This window comes from Musca autumnalis, unplaced genomic scaffold, assembly GCF_047663935.1.
Source record: "Musca autumnalis isolate F117 unplaced genomic scaffold, ASM4766393v1 scaffold_2, whole genome shotgun sequence".
In the NCBI taxonomy this organism is placed as follows: domain Eukaryota; kingdom Metazoa; phylum Arthropoda; class Insecta; order Diptera; family Muscidae; genus Musca; species Musca autumnalis.
The window spans coordinates 146,326,692-146,344,341 of NW_027411755.1; the positions used below are offsets into that span (position 1 = coordinate 146,326,692).

At 35.7% G+C, this 17,650-nt stretch overlaps 2 protein-coding genes across 3 annotated transcripts; one reads left to right on the forward strand and one right to left on the reverse strand.

The window, feature by feature from the left end:
• Window positions 1-443: 443 nt before the first annotated feature.
• Window positions 444-10,444, forward strand: piwi (P-element induced wimpy testis). Its single transcript, XM_073969489.1, is given in 10 exon segments — window positions 444-549; window positions 766-949; window positions 6,027-6,410; window positions 6,412-6,720; window positions 6,779-7,099; window positions 7,163-7,317; window positions 7,388-7,591; window positions 8,424-8,615; window positions 8,685-8,795; window positions 8,866-10,444. Coding segments are annotated over 9 exon segments (2,673 nt in total). The 5' UTR covers window positions 444-549; window positions 766-841; the 3' UTR covers window positions 9,755-10,444.
• Window positions 10,445-11,276: 832 nt separating this feature from the next.
• On the reverse strand, window positions 11,277-13,671 carry Vta1 (vesicle trafficking 1). 2 transcript variants are annotated; one of them, XM_073969498.1, is made up of 4 exons: window positions 13,330-13,671; window positions 13,203-13,264; window positions 12,093-12,243; window positions 11,277-12,026 (listed from the first exon to the last, which is right to left on the reverse strand). In XM_073969498.1, exons 1-4 carry the CDS (start codon window positions 13,437-13,439, stop codon window positions 11,408-11,410), a joined length of 942 nt encoding a protein of 313 aa, XP_073825599.1. In that variant the 5' UTR covers window positions 13,440-13,671; the 3' UTR covers window positions 11,277-11,407. The 2 variants fall into 2 exon arrangements, with proteins under 2 accessions (XP_073825599.1, XP_073825600.1); XM_073969499.1 differs by having other exon boundaries at window positions 12,093-12,371; window positions 12,912-13,264; window positions 13,330-13,579.
• Between the last annotated feature and the right edge of the window lie 3,979 nt (window positions 13,672-17,650).

Sequence of the window (17,650 nt, forward strand, 5' to 3'; positions counted from 1 at the left end):
AGATTTACATTAGGCAATTTTCCTTGACGGATTTTTTCGTCCCCTTTTATACAAACAATTCTGTTCGAACATTTTTTTATTTCAAAACATTTAAAATAATCTCAATTACGAAAACTATAAAAGAAATTAATTAAAAAATCATAACATATTCTTGAAGTAATGTTTGTATAATACAAAATAAATAAAAAATATTTCACGAACGAATTTAGCAAAAAAGTACTTTATGTACGTTTTCGTTCACTTACATCCACATTTTGTTTCAACACTGGCACAGTTTGCGAATGAGAACCAAAACGGACAACGCGTTTTTGAGCAGTCAAACCCTATCGTCTGAAAACGCTCATACAAATGTGTTATCAATTCACTCGAGTACCGAGTACTCGATACATGAATTTCACTGTTCCTCCTATTCCTTCATTCGTAAAAATGTCACAGTCCTCCTATTCCTTCATTCGTAAAATTATTCAGCGCGTCTTTTTGCTAAAATCAGGTAGACTGCGGTACATTTCTAGTCTCGTCGTACCGAAAAATTCTATTTATACAAAGAAGGTAAAAAGTAGTGATAATAAAATAATGTTTGTAAACAAAACAGTAAATGGAATAAATTATTGTATTTACTTTCACTTTTGAGTGTTGTTGTTGACCGAAAAAATATGATGGCTTCTTTCTAACGCCGGCATGTTTTTTCCTTCACCATCATCGTTTTGCGATAACCAACATAATAAGTGTACATACACATTTTTGTCTTGCTCTTCTTATTGGCAGTGTCCGCTGTGTGGTTGGTTACAAAAATTCTCTCGGGAATCATAACCACAAAGTTTAAGCGCAAAATACGTAAAGTATGTCTGACGATCAGAGTCGTGGACGACGACGTCCATCGCGGGAGTACCATTCATCAGAACCGGGAGGTTCCCGTCGTCCCCGTGAGCGTTCAACTTCGGAAGAACCGGTAAGTTTTCTCTAAAACTATAATATATAAAACTACATATCCCGTTATAAATGTTGTTTGTTTGTATATAAATAGGTTTGTAAATAGATGTTGATTGACAAAGTGTGATGGTGCCAATCTACCAGACCTTCGTTGTTGGTGACGTTCACTTCATTCTTGGGGGGTAGGCTTGTGTTTTTAATGCAGACAATAATGTGGGGTACTCACTGATGAATGTTTTAATTATGTTTTTGTTTGTTGCTGGGGTAGGTTTATGTATTGCTAATAGCTAAATTGCGCTGATTTGCAGGTATCATAGTTGGTCTGTCCCAGAACTCCAAGAATCTACAACTTTTTACTACCTTTTTCGATAACATAAAGGAAAAATTGTTATCGTAGTAAAAATGTGTAGATTCTTCCAGGTTCTGGGACAGGCATAATATCTTTATTCCAATCGCATACAAGTGTAGTAACCTTAAAAGATAAACAATGCATCTTTAAAATTTTAGGTTAGTTTTTGGTGTATATGTACTTTTTGAATTTCTTATAATGAAACTATATTAGCCATGGTATAAGTAAAGAGGTAGGTTTAAATGAAAAAAATCTATAGAACCCTTGTTTTTCCTGAATTCATAAAACTTCAAAATTAATAAACAAAAAGGCAACAAGTGGGTTTGTTTACAAAATACCAATTTTGAGCATTTTATGAAAAACGCGAAAAATGAATGAAGGGCCAAGGTTTCTCCACATAATCAAGTTGTGGATATGATAAAATGTTTGTTTCAATGCAAGCTGACGAATTTCTTTCATACAAATGTTCTAAAAACAAATTTAAAATCATTGAATTCAATTGTTTTTAAAATTGTTCGGCATATTATTCAAACAGCGCACACACATACAAAGATTGTGTATATTGTTTTGACGTTTTAGGAACAGTCGAAAGAAAAAAATTTAAATTGACAGGAAGCTTTAGCTAACCTTTATTATTAAACCATGATATTAGCTTTAACAATGTAGAAACAACAACAAATTATGTATACATTTGACACTTCCCTTTTGTTAAGTGATCGCATAAAAGTCTGTAGGGGGCCATGTATAAACACACGAAAGCAATATGTGGGAATAAACCACTGCATGATATTCTCCTTTAATTCCCTGCTGAGTCTGGTGGTTATGGAAAACTAAACGCAAAATTATATGTTTACATATCATTTTTATGTCTGATACATTTAGTTGCATTTTCGAGGAACAATGTATGAGTGTGCAACTGAAATATTTTGACGACGTTTTAACAACACAAAGCAAATGACGATACTGAAATCAGCTAAGGTTAAACCAACAAAAATCTCTAATATAAACAGGCTATACGACTCAAAATAGAATTAGAAAGAATATACTATTACTATGTAATAGTACGTTTAGATTTAAAATGTCAATTTTATTTGACATAGAGATACGCCATGAAATTGACATTTGAAATGGGCTGAATTATATAAATTCACTCAATTCAATAAACGGGATTTTCATGCATGTGCAGTGTCTTCGTCAACTCTGATATTCTCAATATTTTCCTCTTGTACACTTCGATATATTTGTTCCCTGTTACTTATGATAATCTTCAAGGATCGAAAAGTTTATCGAATTACCAAAACCGACCACTGTAGTTATCTGATTGTGGCTGCCTTAGGTTTGAATTGAATTTCAATTTCTTTTTTCGTCGCTTTCTTGAATGGATTTTTTTTCTGCATTCTATAAATCGTTATCATATCATGCCCCTGATAGCTATAACCATGTATCAAATGATACAGACCGCTCTTATCTGCATATTCTTAAATCGTACATTTATTTTCAAACCAAATATACATTATTCATTGAATAGTTTAGTTGTTGGTATGTTAATTTATTTCAAATCGAACGTAAATGTTTGTCGATTATTTGGAAGCATAGTACCATAAAAAATAGGGTCACTATCGGTTGATAATGAATGTTGCGCGACAAAAAATGCCATTACACTGACACAATTTTCATTTAGAAAATTTAAAAATGTCATCTGTTCACTTTGTAGACTTTTCATGGAAGATTGAATTACCGAAAGAATCATATAAAACCAAAAGTATCGGAATACATAAAGTGAGAACTCTATTTACTGTGATGGCATTTACCACACATTTTCCGAGAAATCGGTTCTTCATCTAGATGCAAAAATAAGAAAAACAAATATTTTTAATTCTTCGATAACTTAGTTTATGTAGAATGGAGTTTAAGCTATATTTCTTGTCTCTCATATATTTTTTAACAACATTCGGCAATAAACATTATTTCGTTTTCTTTGTATTCTGGGTTTTGCAATCCATTCGTAACCATAAACTTATTAAAACTTTAGCTGACTCAGTAGAAATTTTCGTAATGTATACAAACTATCAGTTGCGGCGGGAAACTGAAACCCTTAAAATGTAGTTGTTCGCATTGCTAAGAATTTCTCATCTATTCTCGTCAATCTTAGCTTGTACATAAAAATATACCTACGTGAAATCTCTTATATGTATACGATAATGTATGGCCGTTTTCTGTAAGCGGTTCGAATACAAATTCGTTTGAATTACTACCAATATTCTGTTATTGTAATAAGATTTCGTTTGATTCAGTTTGATAGTTGTTCGAACGATTTTGTATTTGAATCGTCTTAATGAAACAGACAATTAGAGTATATTTAGCGATGTCCGACATTTGGCATTTTGAGTTCTCTATGAATCAGAAATTTTTGACATAGGTCAATGTTTCGGTATAGCTCCCTATATGACGGCATCTACCGATTTCATATTGAGGAATTGACGTTTAGATAACCTCCATTATGATCGTTTCTAAGGCATGCCTAAATATTGTATTTTTAATAATAATAAATTAATTTATCTTTTATACAATAGCAATAAGTACACATTAGTTAATGGAGTGTCATGTGTGGGGATAAGAACAACCTGTATAGTAATTGAGCAATTATTATATTAACTGTCATAGTTCATTTAAATGATGAAAGCAAAGCTCACCCACCAAGCGTACTAGAGATTGGGTTCAAGTGATGGGGAGACATATAGCATAAAGAGTATGTATCTTGACTTGAGAGGTAAAGATTAAAAGATACAAAAAAAATGGAATGCAGAGTTGTCCCTTCAGCTACTGTTGTATTGTAATGCAAATCAGAAAACAGGACACTCGATTAGTTAAAGGCATTATCAAGCGGATGATATCTTTATATCTCCCTTAATTCGTATGTGCAGAGAGTTTGCGATTCATATTCAATATACATATGTAGTTGAATTGTCGACTCGCCAGAAGAAACAGAAGAAGTATAAAATAGAATATGTGTTAAGAGAGAACGTGTGGGCCATATAGCGTGATGTGGTAGATTATTCTTGTTGCAACCACTTCAGACCTTTGGCAAGGAGAAGCAGACTTATCGGCTCGGCTTCGCAGAAGGTAGTAAGAGATTAGATTGTGTGTTCACCCATGATGCATAGTCTCTTGTTCTTGTGCATTGGACAGCGACATAGTAAATGCTCGAATGTCTCTGTTTCCTCCTCACCTTGGTCTAGTTTATATTAGGTTATAGGATGCGCAGTTACCGTTAATTGTTGATAGCCACTTCACTCGGAAACCAGCGGTACACTGTGTTCATCCTGAAATTGGATAAGAACGTACGGTAGAAGGTGAAAGAAAGGGAGTTAGACAGAAAAGAGGCATAAGGAGTGTAAATATAACAGAGAGATGGAGAAGAAATAGTTAGTTGAACGTTTCTATTCTATGATGACACGTCCTATACCCACTTAAGCCTGCAAGTTCAATGGAGGAAAAATAAGAGAGAGATACCATCTCATGTAGACTCAACAGCCTATGTCTAGGCCACCGGTAGAGAAGATGCTCGATTGTTTCAGTCTCCTCCACATCCTCACATAGCCTGCACACCCAATGTTGTTGTCCTCCCACTTGCTTGTCATAGATCTGATGCAACAGTGACCAGTAATGACCCCTATAGCGATTCTGATTTACGTAGTGAGAGAAGGGACGCAGTTCTACGCCCTGAGATTGCTGGCCATATTGACTTCGATGTCTTACAACTAGGTACGTCTTACCAAATCCTTAGGGTTTTCTCTACGTATAACTTACTGAGTTTATTGAGGGAAAAAGCAAGGATCAGACTTGACACAGTGCTACACCCGAAGGTCAAAGGACTGGAAGCCTCGTCTTGCCAGTTCATTGTACGAACTTCCAGTATTCAGTTCTTCACAATACACACGAAATCCCGTGCCTTCTTCCATCTTCGACAAATCGGTGAAGATGGATATGCTATCAGAAAGTGATCTGCCCCGCGGTCTGCATCACTTTTATCGAGGATTAATACGCTTGTATGTCCAAACCGTAAACAAGCCCTAAGGCACATCGGGATGCTTGGTACCCAACTAGTTTTTACTGCTCCAGTAATGAGAACTGAGCAGTTCGTTGCACAGTAGCTAACTTGGACAGGTTCGAAGTTCTGCTTGGGGCCCGCCACTAGACTGCCTCAGTCATAGGTTAAGATGGGACGGACCACTGTCCTATACAGCCTGTGTATTATATACGGTTTGAGGACCCAGCTTTAACCTACGAAGGTCTTACAGGAATAACGCGCAATTAGACCCCTCTTCCATCTTATCCTATGGTCACGGACCACCCAAGACATTTCTCTTCCGTAGAGAGATTCAATTGCACACCATCCAGTATAGACGGCCCAAATTTACCGATATTTCTTTTCCTAGATTTACACCAAGGCAATTAAGATGAGCAAAGCAACTTCTTGTATATTTAGTGGGTTTCTTGACGTCCCCAATAATTTTATAAAACGATCGAAAAGCCTCTTGACTTTCTAAAATTTGTATTATCTTCTCCGGCACAGCTGGTCTTATTTCGCCCAGCAGGTATAAAACTGGCATATGCAGCTGGTTCTTATATATGGTGGTCATTCCTTTGTCTATATTGCTGACATCATTTTACCAATATAAACCTTATGCCATTATTCCTTTGCCTGTGTTATATAAATATTACCAATTACTTTGTTTTTATCCAGAAACCAAAAGTGATCAAAACCGATCCTGATTCGCCTGGTCGCTATTCAAGAGCATCATCAAGTGTCAGTGTTAAAAGAGAACCGGAGTCACCTGATCGTAGTCCTTCGTCATCAAATGTACCAAATATTCCAATCAAAAAGGAAGATCCAGATGGAGTTGAGATTAAAAAAGAAAGGCCATCAACTTCTCGTGGCGCCGCCAGCGGTGGTGGTGATGGTGGCAATCGTCGTGATCGCGTCAATCGTTATGAAGTATCCTTGGTATATACCAAACCATCTGATGTTATAAGTAAAACCGGTTCTCTCGGTAAAGAAATTAATTTGCAAACAAATTATTTCCGTTTACTAACAACACCCCAATGGAAAATACATCAATATCATGTTTCATTTTCGGCCTGAAATCGAATTGCGTCGTCTTAAGAGTGGTATACTCTCAGAGCATCGTGAGCTTTTGGGTGGTTATTTATATGATGGTTCCAAGCTTTTTACCACCACTAAATTGAAGGAGGAAAAGACCATACTGCATACCAAGTCGAAACAAGGCGAGAATTATATGATTACCATTAAATATGTGGGTGTTATCTCCATGACAGAGTGGCAATCATTGCAAATTTTAAATTTGATTTTGCGTCGTTCTATGGAGGGTTTGAAACTTCAACTTGTTGGTCGTAATTTCTATGACCCCGTTGCAAAGGTAAGAAATTAAACAGGAATAAGGTGGTTGAAAATTAACAAAATTCCCAATTTTTTAGATTGATTTACGCGAACATCGCATGCAACTATGGCCTGGTTATCAAACATCGATTAGACAACATGAAAGAGATATTCTATTGTGTGCTGAAATTGCCCACAAAGTCATGCGTACCGAAACTGTATACGATATCTTCAGACGTTGCCAAGAAAATGCCCGTGATTTCCGTGAAGATTTCAAACGTCACATTATTGGATTGACTGTGTTGACAGATTACAACAATAAAACCTATAGGATCAATGATATCGATTTCCACAAAACGCCGAAAGAAACATTCAGCATGAAAGGTGAAAAAGTTACCTTTATGGATTACTATTATCAGGCAAGAAGATAAGGTTGAGTGAACATTTTTGAATATTGTCCTAACATTTGATTTCTTTTCTAGAAATACAATATCCGCATTCGTGATCCCCAACAACCTTTGTTGCTATCAAAAGCCAAGGAACGTTCACTGCGCGGTGGCGAAAAAGAAGTAGTAATTCTGATTCCCGAACTTTGCCGTGCAACAGGTCTCAATGACAGCATGCGTAACAATTTCCAGTACGTTTGATGATAGTGATAGAATTTTCTTTGGATATCTTTTGTTATCGAAAACTTGTTTATTTTGCAGACTTATGCGTGCCATGGCCGATCATACCCGCATGAATCCAGATCGACGTATTGAACGTTTACGTACTTTTAACGATCGCCTGCAACAAACCGAAGACAGTATGCGCATTTTAACCGATTGGAATATGAGATTGGATAATCGTTTGGTAGAGGTCAAAGGTCGCATATTAGATCAACAAAGGATTGTCTTCAAAGATCACAGAAAGTAAGTGTTTTATTTCTTTTTAGTTTGGAGATAAAATCTTGGTAGCCTTGGTACTTGACATTTTCATATCCATCCACAGCTTGGCGTTTTCACGAAGTTCATATTCACAATGTGGTGTTAGTTTTGAGAATTAAGACGAGTATACCGTTTTGATCTGTGTTACAGAATATTTTACTAATTTTGCAGTTCTTGGTCATTTCTGATCGTAAACGCATTTGTTGTATAACGAGTGTTTGTTCTGGAGAACTGATTTGGAGTAGGCTATTTGACCCAGGATTTCATATTCACTTCTGCTCTTTTATTACAAAACTCTCCAAATCTTCTTAATAAAAAATGTTTTTTTTTTCGGAAAGAGATGGGAGCTTGTACTATACTATCTCTGCATGTCCAATTCGAGGCCCTTTACGAAAAAGGGAGAAGGAGCGCCGCTTATAGTAGGGTTGTGTAATGTTTTTGTGTAGATTCTCGGAAGCCCTGGCAACATTGGCTTACGATTCCGACTACTTTCCATTATAGGGACAAGGAGAGACTTCTGTCATATCAAAGAGTGTAGCGTAAAATAGGGCCTTCTTCTTACGGTGTATCAGGGTCGTGTCGCATAGAGTACGACAACAAAAAACTGGAATATTCGGGAAATAAAACCAACGATGAGGGATTTAATGGTCATCGAGTAAAAATATAATACTACAATATGAATATCGCATCGACGATTGTAGCGATCGCGATTGAAACGTCTTGTACTTGTTTAAAGGTGACAATTCCAGATAGGATCAAACTATGGTTTAATATCTATATCTACCATCCAGCTTCATATTTAAATTTCTTCTTTCAGGGAAACAGGTGGTGAACAAGCTGATTGGACCCGCCATTGTCGTAGCATGGGAATGTTCACAACGTCCTCACGTGGTTTAGAACGTTGGGCAGTAATTGCTACAAATCGTAACTCCCGAGACCTTCGTAATTTCGTAGAATCGCTTATCAGAGCTGCCAGCGGAATGAACATGAGAATCGATAGACCCAGGGAGTAAGTTTGAAAAACTCTGGAACTCTTTATTTTAATTTTTATTCTAATGGTTTTTATTTTTATTTACAGAGTTATGATCTATGATGATCGTAATCACAGTTTTATACAAGCCATGGAAGACTGTTGCCGACAAGATCCTCAGTTAATTATGTGTTTGGTACCAAACAATAATGCCGAAAGGTAAGTAAACTATGGTATGAAACACATGAAACTCTATCCCCCCTATAATAAAAATTTCTTTAATTTGCAGATATGCCTCCATAAAGAAGAAAGGCTGTCTTGAGCGCGCTGTACCCACCCAAGTGATAACACAAAAATCTGCCAGTAATCAACGTGGTCTTATGAGTATTTGCACAAAAGTAGCCATACAAATAAATTGCAAACTTGGATATACACCATGGATGATTGATGTGCCGTTATCGGGCCTCATGACCATAGGTTATGATGTGGCCAAGAGTGCCCGTGATAAATCAAAGGCATATGGAGCTCTTGTTGCAACTATGGACCTGAAAGTGAATGCTACCTTCTACAGCACGGTAGCCGAGTGTAGTTCTCATGATGTCTTGGCTAACAGTCTGTGGCCCATGATGACCAAGGCATTGCGTCAATATCGCAAAGAACATGACAAGTTGCCGAATCGTATTCTCTTCTACAGAGATGGTGTTGGTGAGGGTTCTCTCAAACAGGTCTACGAACATGAAGTCAAGGATATTGTGGAGAAACTCGAACAAGAATACAAACGGGCAAAAATGGAAAAACCACCCATGTTTGCATATGTCGTTGTCACAAAATCCATTAATACCCGTGTGTTTGAACGTGGTCGTAATCCTCCACCTGGTACTGTGGTCGACGATGTTGTCACCCTGCCGGAACGTTACGATTTCTATTTGGTTTCACAATCTGTACGCCAAGGCACGGTTGCACCGACCAGTTACAATGTCGTATACAGTAATATTCGTCTTACCCCCGATCAAATGCAATTGTTAACCTACAAAATGACCCATTTGTACTACAATTGGTCCGGCACTACCCGTGTGCCGGCTGTATGTCAATATGCCAAAAAATTGGCATCATTGGTTGCATCGAGTTTGTATCAACCACCACAAAATGCTCTGGAAAAGAAACTTTATTATTTGTAAGGAGAAACTTGCAATACAGAAATATAGTGAGTTCATTGGTATCTCTTCATTTAATTTACTACTCATTTGAAACTACACACACATATATTTTAAGAATCTCCAATTTAATCCCTTGTTTTGTTTAGATATTAAGAATCTATAAATTAAAAACTTTAATCAGAACGACAACCAGTCAATAACCATAACTGTGTTAAAACAGTGTTATATCGTTCATGTCACTATTTCTTAACTATTCTTAGCCGCTAAAAGAAACATATTTCGGTTTTTCTTTAATTAAAAAACGATAAAGAAAAATGACTAATTTTATAGCTTTTAAACGAGTATGTATGTATACATATGTAGTATGTACGTGCTTAAAAACAAAACTAATTCAAACATTTTGTCATTACACAACTCCTAACCACTATAAAAATCCAAAAAATTTGCAATGATTTCCATTTTCTGGGAAATTATATTTTTTTTGAAGAGATATTTTAGATTTCATAGTCCAGAACTCAAAGTTAGTTTGTCTCTCTGTGACCAACCCTTAAGATTTTATGTTGTCGAACTGAATGAATGAAAGTAACAATGAAAATACCATATAATTAATATTCTTTCGTTTTGATATGTTTCTAATATCTTTAATTTTATAATTATTTTATTTGAATTTCGGAAATAAAAACATGTATTTTATCGTAAAATAAAAATAAATGACGGTCTGTCTTTCATTTAAATCACGAGACATGGTATCAATTGAAGCATCAGTCCCACGGGCTGTTTAATAAAAATAGACCATTGCTGTGTTTGTTGATACAGCTGTTGCTGAGGTGACGATCCCTGGCCGATTGCTCGGATCCTTCCGGAACGAAGCACCCTGCTCTATCAGTTTAAGCTATAATTTCGTCCAAAACAACAGTTTGTTTTTGTGTCTCAGGGGAGTTGAGCTTCTTACGACTCTAGTCCATGTTTGTAATAGTCAGGGAGAGTGAGGTTGTGGAAATGACTGAGAGGGCTAAAATATCTACACATCTGGGGGGTTACTCTGTATTGCGATGCGTTTGGTATTTTGTTAGCGCAAGATATTTGCGTTAACACACGATTTTGACATACGTTTTTAATTTCCTTACGCATCGCAATAGAGAGTAACCCCCCTGCATATATCAGCCGAAGGTTTTAAAAGTTTTCTTTGAAATTTTTTGTTATAAAAATTTCTTATATCCACGAGATATTGTACGGCCGTATCAACGTACCTCCGTTCAAAAACATTTGATATTCTACCGCAAAACACAGATAGGTGAAATTGTGATCTTAAGCTCTCCCATCGCGTGCAGCTGTCTAAATTCCTGTAGAACAAGAATTGATGACAACGTACAAAACATCTGTCCAGCATGCGGTACACGTCCGCACAACACACTGCACTTTTTATGTGGTTAGAACCTATTGAAGCAGACCTAACGCCGCATTGAACAGGAAAACTAACATACAACCATATCATACACTGTTACAACAGCAACAAATTGCCAAAAATAATACCCATTAGATATTTTCTATACTATTAATTTTATTTCGTTAAGATTGCATCTAATAAGCATTGCAAGATCGCTTAAATTATAACAGAATAGCATGTGTATCAGTTAAAATAAAAACAAATATCGGTATATAGTTTTGTTTTTCTTAATCATCCTGTCCAGTGGTGAGAAGTTTTAAGGCTTTATGCAAATTTACGATTGCTGTTTTTACATCGTCATAATTCAAAGCACTTCCAGCATATTTACAATACTTTTGGGCTTTAATGATTTGATCTGGTGTAATTTGTATATTAGCAATTGGTGTAACAGGGGTATACACCGGATGTGGAGTTGTGGGTGGTACAAATGGTTCAAAACCGCCAGGCTTTTCCTCCTCCACCGGTGGAGATGGTAATTTACTGGGATTATTTAAGATTTCTTCAGCAGTTGGTGGTGTGGTTACGGATGGATATTCGTTACCTTCATTTGAATTATCACCACCGCCAGCGGCTTCATTAAATTCATTCGTAGGACCATCTTCAGGTGTTATTTGATTTGAACCAGCATTATTTTCATTGTTTTCTGTGGTACTTTCATCGTTTTCCTCATCTTCTTCCTTCATGGGACCGGAAATTGGTACTTCACCGTTTTTCAAACAATTGTGTATGTATGCAGCCTTCCACTTGGCATATTTACGATTATGTATAGCTTCTTCGGTAAGTTCTCCATAGGTTTGTAGTACATCATATAAAACACCGGCAGAATAGAAGGCTTTTACAACATTTCTACAAATAATTTATGCAAAGTGTATTATGGGAGTAGATTTTTTTAGCCATCTCATCTGTACTTACTTTCCAAAGTTACCTTCACGATCTTGTTTGTCGGCATAAAGAAACAATTTCAAAGCATAATTTTCCATATGTGCTTGAGCTGCAACTTCATTGGTAATTGCTTCATTTTCGGAATGTTCCTTTTTTACATTTTCCAACCAGTCCATAATAGCTGTAGATCAAATAAAATTAATTTTATTAATTTTCTCGTTTAGAGTTAAGCTTAATGATCTGAAATTATTTGCAAGTGAAAAAGGAAAGCCATGGACTCGAACCCACATAGTCACCAAATTACGTTACCTGGTTTCATTGGTGGTAAAGCAAATCTTCGGACGTATCGACTATGTAATGGCTTCTCTGTCCTAGAACTTATCGTTTTTCAAATGCAAATGTGTTTTTGTACATTAACGGATATTTGGCCGTTGAAATGTATTTTCTTCACGACAACCGCTTTTTGCGATGCCTTTGAAGTTATGAGTTTTGGCTTTGAACGCTAACACGCCGTGACAACATTTTTTTGATATGTTTTCAAGGACGTGGGTTCAAATCCCAGCCGGGCTCAGCCTATTTTTTATTTTTTGAAATTTTGCCTGTTAGGGCGAAGATCATTTTTTTTAATGATTTTATTAATTTTCTCGTTTAGAGTTAAGCTTAATGATCTGAAATTATTTGCAAGTGAGTCCATGGCTTTCCTTTTTCACTTGCAAATAATTTCAGATCATTAAGCTTAACTCTAAACGAGAAAATTAATAAAATCATTAAAAAAATGATCTTCGCCCTAACAGGCAAAATTTCAAATTAATTTTATTTCAGTTTTAAATTTAGTTATATTCTATTTACTTTGGCATTATTTATTTCTTTCATATAATAAAAAATATTTCTTTTAATGCTGTTATATCTTCTTGGCTCCCTAGCCATAAAAATAAGATAACAAAAACCATATCCAATAGTGGTAACTCAATAGAATCTGATCAATCAATCAAATAGCTCTTGAATGTACCTAAGACATTTCAAACGAAAAACGTTATTGCTATGAGAAAAAATGCGTAGTTCTTAAATTACTTGGTCTTAATTGGCTTTCTTTACATTGAATGTAAAAGTATGAATTGTAGGTTCATCCCTTTCTCTTACCTAATAAGAGTCTGGATTCCTCGGGCTGATTGGTTGTTAACTTAAGAGCCACCTGTAAGGCGCTGAAAGTATTGGAATGTTATGATTATATATGGATATATGGAGTGAATATATTTTCCATACTTACTAAAGCCTTGACCAATAAGCCACCACAATATCCCGAGCATCATGTTCCTGGGCTATTTTTAAAAAGTGTTGTATCTGCTTCAATGAAGCCGGGCAAGGAGGAAACTCCATTTTTTCGCAGTTCCTTTTGCAAATTTGAATAAATTCTATAAATTGTTTATTTTCCAACAGCAAACAACAAAACGATGAGATGAATCACTGTTGTGTGCAAAAATTCCGTCATTCCTGTAGGGTGCGACTTGAACTATGCCGTGTAATTAATGACATGCATTGAAAGTAACTAGTCCGTTCCTTTGTCCCGGTCCACACTTGCGTGAATTTCATTAAAAAATTGCATGAAATTAGGTGTTCTTAAATCGAATTCCCCACTACAGCAATTTCATGATTTTACTCTACCATGGAGGTCGATCTAGAGACGCATAATTTCATGCAATTTTTTTAAATGAAACCACTCTAGTGTGGACCGGGACTTTAAATTGTAAAACCGGCAAAAGTAGTAAAAGTTGTAAACTGCTCTCATAGTCCGTGTTTACACACACGGGAAAGTAAATTCAGTTTTTAGGCAATAGGGGGTAGGAAAGAGTATTGAGGAGCTCTTTCCTCTCCGCTCTCTCCCAAAAACTCAATTTACTTTCCCGAGAAATTTGTGTGTCTAAACACAAACATATGAATTGTACAGTGTCTGAAGTAAAGGAACGCTTTTCGAGTAGAGTGGGAAAACTTGAAGATTCGTGAACGTAAAGGAACAGAGCTAATAAAATAAATGCACATTAATTCTTTCTCTTGTGCCAGACACTGAAAATAACACATGAAAATGTTTTAGCTTTTAGGAGAGAGCGGAGGTGAAGGGGCTCCCTTTCTCCCTTCTTACCCATAAGCTCAAAACATTTTCATGAAAATTTTCATAGTCTGGCACAGGACTTTGTAACAGCAATACCTATGACCTGTTCCCGTACTGTGTGGTAAAAGTCGTAAAAGTTACAAAAGTCGTAAACGATTTTCATATATACATACATTCACTAACATATCGTACGTTCTGTCAAAGTTGAAAATGTTCAACTTACAAAAAGTATACGCTCGACGTATTTCGGTAGTTCTCATAAGAATACATGTGTTCTACTTTTTTCACCACACACGCCCTGGGAATACGGTCGTATTTAGGCATAGCAGTTATTCTCTTTTAAATTTTCATTGAAAATTTATGAAATCTTATGAAAATTTTGATATTTTCATATCTTTGCATTGGTTTGAGAGTTAAGAATTTAAACACAAAGAATAATTTCAGATTACAGAGTTTCACCCCCTCCACACCTCTTACCTATAAACTCATGTTCATGTTAATGAAAATTTTCATAGTCTGGCATAATAGCCCGTTTAGACTATACCCTTATACGATGATTAAGGGCATTATCTCGATTTAAGTGCTTAATCCACCGAAATCCACCCTGATTTACCATACAAAATTAAATCAACTCAAAACTTGGATTTGTTTTAAATCAAATGTTAAATCGAAATATTTTGATATACAACACTGCTTTTTGCTCCTAAAAAATGCAACTATTGCAGTCTGTACCAAAATTGGCAACTATGTTCATGTGTCGTTTATTTACTAGGGTTATGACTTTTTGACCTTTTTTTATCAAAAATGATTTCCTGTAGCGAGAGTGAATGAACTTTTGCCTATTAAAAATTTGGTCCAAAATTTTTTTCCTGTTGCACCCATAAATTACATTTTGCCTATTAATGACCAACATAATTTTTATTCCATTTAAATATTGAAAAAGGTCCCGCACAAAGCACTTTCAATTTATGTTATACATGGAATAAAGCTATATATGATATAAAATGATATATATGTAATAATATTACGATAAAATTGGTGAGAAACAAAAGCTTATGTCATTCTGGATATGTCCTGTGGCTTTAACGATTGTTTTGAGTTATTTATGTGCTTAAAGTGACTCCAAATTTTTTCCCAAAAAAGCTCGTCTATAAAAACTTTAAGAGCTTTTTGTGCGTGAGATTTTTTTCTATCGAATCACCTTGTAATTAAGATTTTATCTACTCTTATGCAAAAGCTCATCAAAATATGACACAGGGATGTGAGGTTGTAAACAAGTCATAACTCTATTATTTACATTTTTCAAATAACTGTAAACACAATCACACAAAACCAAAAAGAAGCGGAAAAATAGAAAAAATCATGGTATAAGTAAAGAGTTAGATCTAGATGAAAACAAATTATAGAACCCTGGTTTTTCCTGAATTCCTAAAACATCAAAATTACTAAACATAAAAGCAACAAGTGGGTTTGTTTACAATACAGTTTTTGAGCATTTTATAAAAAACGCGAAAAATGAATGAAGTGTCAACGTTTCTCTACATAATCGAATTGCGGATATGACGAAATGATTGTTCCAATGCAAAGCTGAAGAATTTCTTCCATACAAATGTTCTAAAAACAATTTTAAAAATCATTGAATTCTATTGCTTTTAAAATTGTTTGACATATTTTTCAAACAGCACACACCCATACACAGATTGTGTATATAATTTTGAAATTTTAGGAAAACTCGAAAGAAAAAAATTTAACTGACAGATATCTTTAGCTAACCTTTTTAATTAAACCATGGAAAAAATATTAAATAAAAATAAAATGGATGTAGCTTTAATTAGAGTTGTGCCAAAGGAACTATATGGAACTATCTAGTTCACTTCGCAGTTCCAATGGCCCACATTTTTTCTTTGAACAAACTGCGTATACTTAACAGCACCCGTTATATTCCATGATGTTACTCATACGTTTTGGAACTAGTACAAGGAACTAGGAACTAGATTACCCAACTCTAGCTTTAATTTAATATAAATTGTAAACAACATATTTAATAGCATTATTTTTTGCATTAATCCATTCCATTTTTAATTTTCAAGCAATTGTTTTTGCAAATTCGCGTATGTATACGTAAACAAAAATCAGCTGACTGGCATCTTATATCATTTTAGACTAGTCTAAACAACTAGGATTTGAAAGTTGGATTTAGAAATCGAGTCGATTTAAAATGACTAGTCTAAACGGGCTATAAGACTAGGAATAGGATTGATCAAATAGCATTTGTGCGCCCTTAAATAGTTGCACCTTTAATCAAACAGCTGTTTGTCATTTGTTTATGAAGGGGGTTCACGGGATTGGCTCGAAAAACACCGAACGAATAGGACGCTCAAATTTTTTCAAGCGAAAAAAATCTTATTTTTTCACATTCATTAATTACAATTTTGATAAGTGAATATGGTTTGGCCTGAGGCCGGTGAAATTACTTTGGAAGATGGGTACAAATACCCTTTACCCCGAATTAAAAAATATGTGAGCTACAGGCGAGAGTACATAGCAATTCTGCAGGCATACCAAAGAGGCACAAGTATTCCTGTTATGAAAATTGCAAGTGACCTACACGATAAGTATGAAAATTTAGAAACTCATTTTGTCACAAAACGCAAGATGAAAATCATCTGTAATAACCGTGACACCATCAATGATATTGCTGCCAATGAAGACCTTCGCAAGGCATACAGCGTTTTTATTCCTGCTGAGCTCTGCGAAATTAAGGCCGTAGTGCAAATTCCAGCAAATGATGAATTTACTGAAAAGTTTATATTTGAAAATCTAAGTATTAAACATAAGGCCGAATATGGTCCGTTCGCTGAAGACATCGACATAACCGAAGTCAAGCGCTTCACTAGACCTGATCCTTCTAGTGAAGGAAGGAGAATCAATTCGGAAGCGGTAATGTTGTCTTTCTGTGGAGACAAATTACCATCCCACGTATCATTAAACAAGGTTTTCTTTCCGGTCAAACCGTTCATTGAGCGGATTCTTCAGTGTAAGAGATGTTGGAGATACGGGCACTCTGCCCGAGTCTGCAACCGATTGCACGATCTATGCCCACGCTGCGGCACCGCACATACGGGCATTTGTTCACTAATACCAAAATGTATTAACTGTGGAAGACCACACGACTCAAGATCTAATCAGTGTGAAGTTCGAGAGATTAGGCAAAAAGCTAAAAAGGAAGCTGAAGAAAGAACCCCAAAGATCATGGAAACAAGAGAGGCTACTAAGCAACCCATTTCTCCGGACATTTTCCACATTTCGATGGAAGAATTTCCAGAAATAAATGCGAAGCGTCCAAAGCTGAAAGTAAATGCCAAAGTCGGTAAAAAAAGAAAACTTAAAAATACAACCGCTAATGACACTGTTCCGGATCCTCTTCAGGATGATCCTGACCTAATAGATTCTAATGCTGAGACCATGTCAGCAGGCTCTG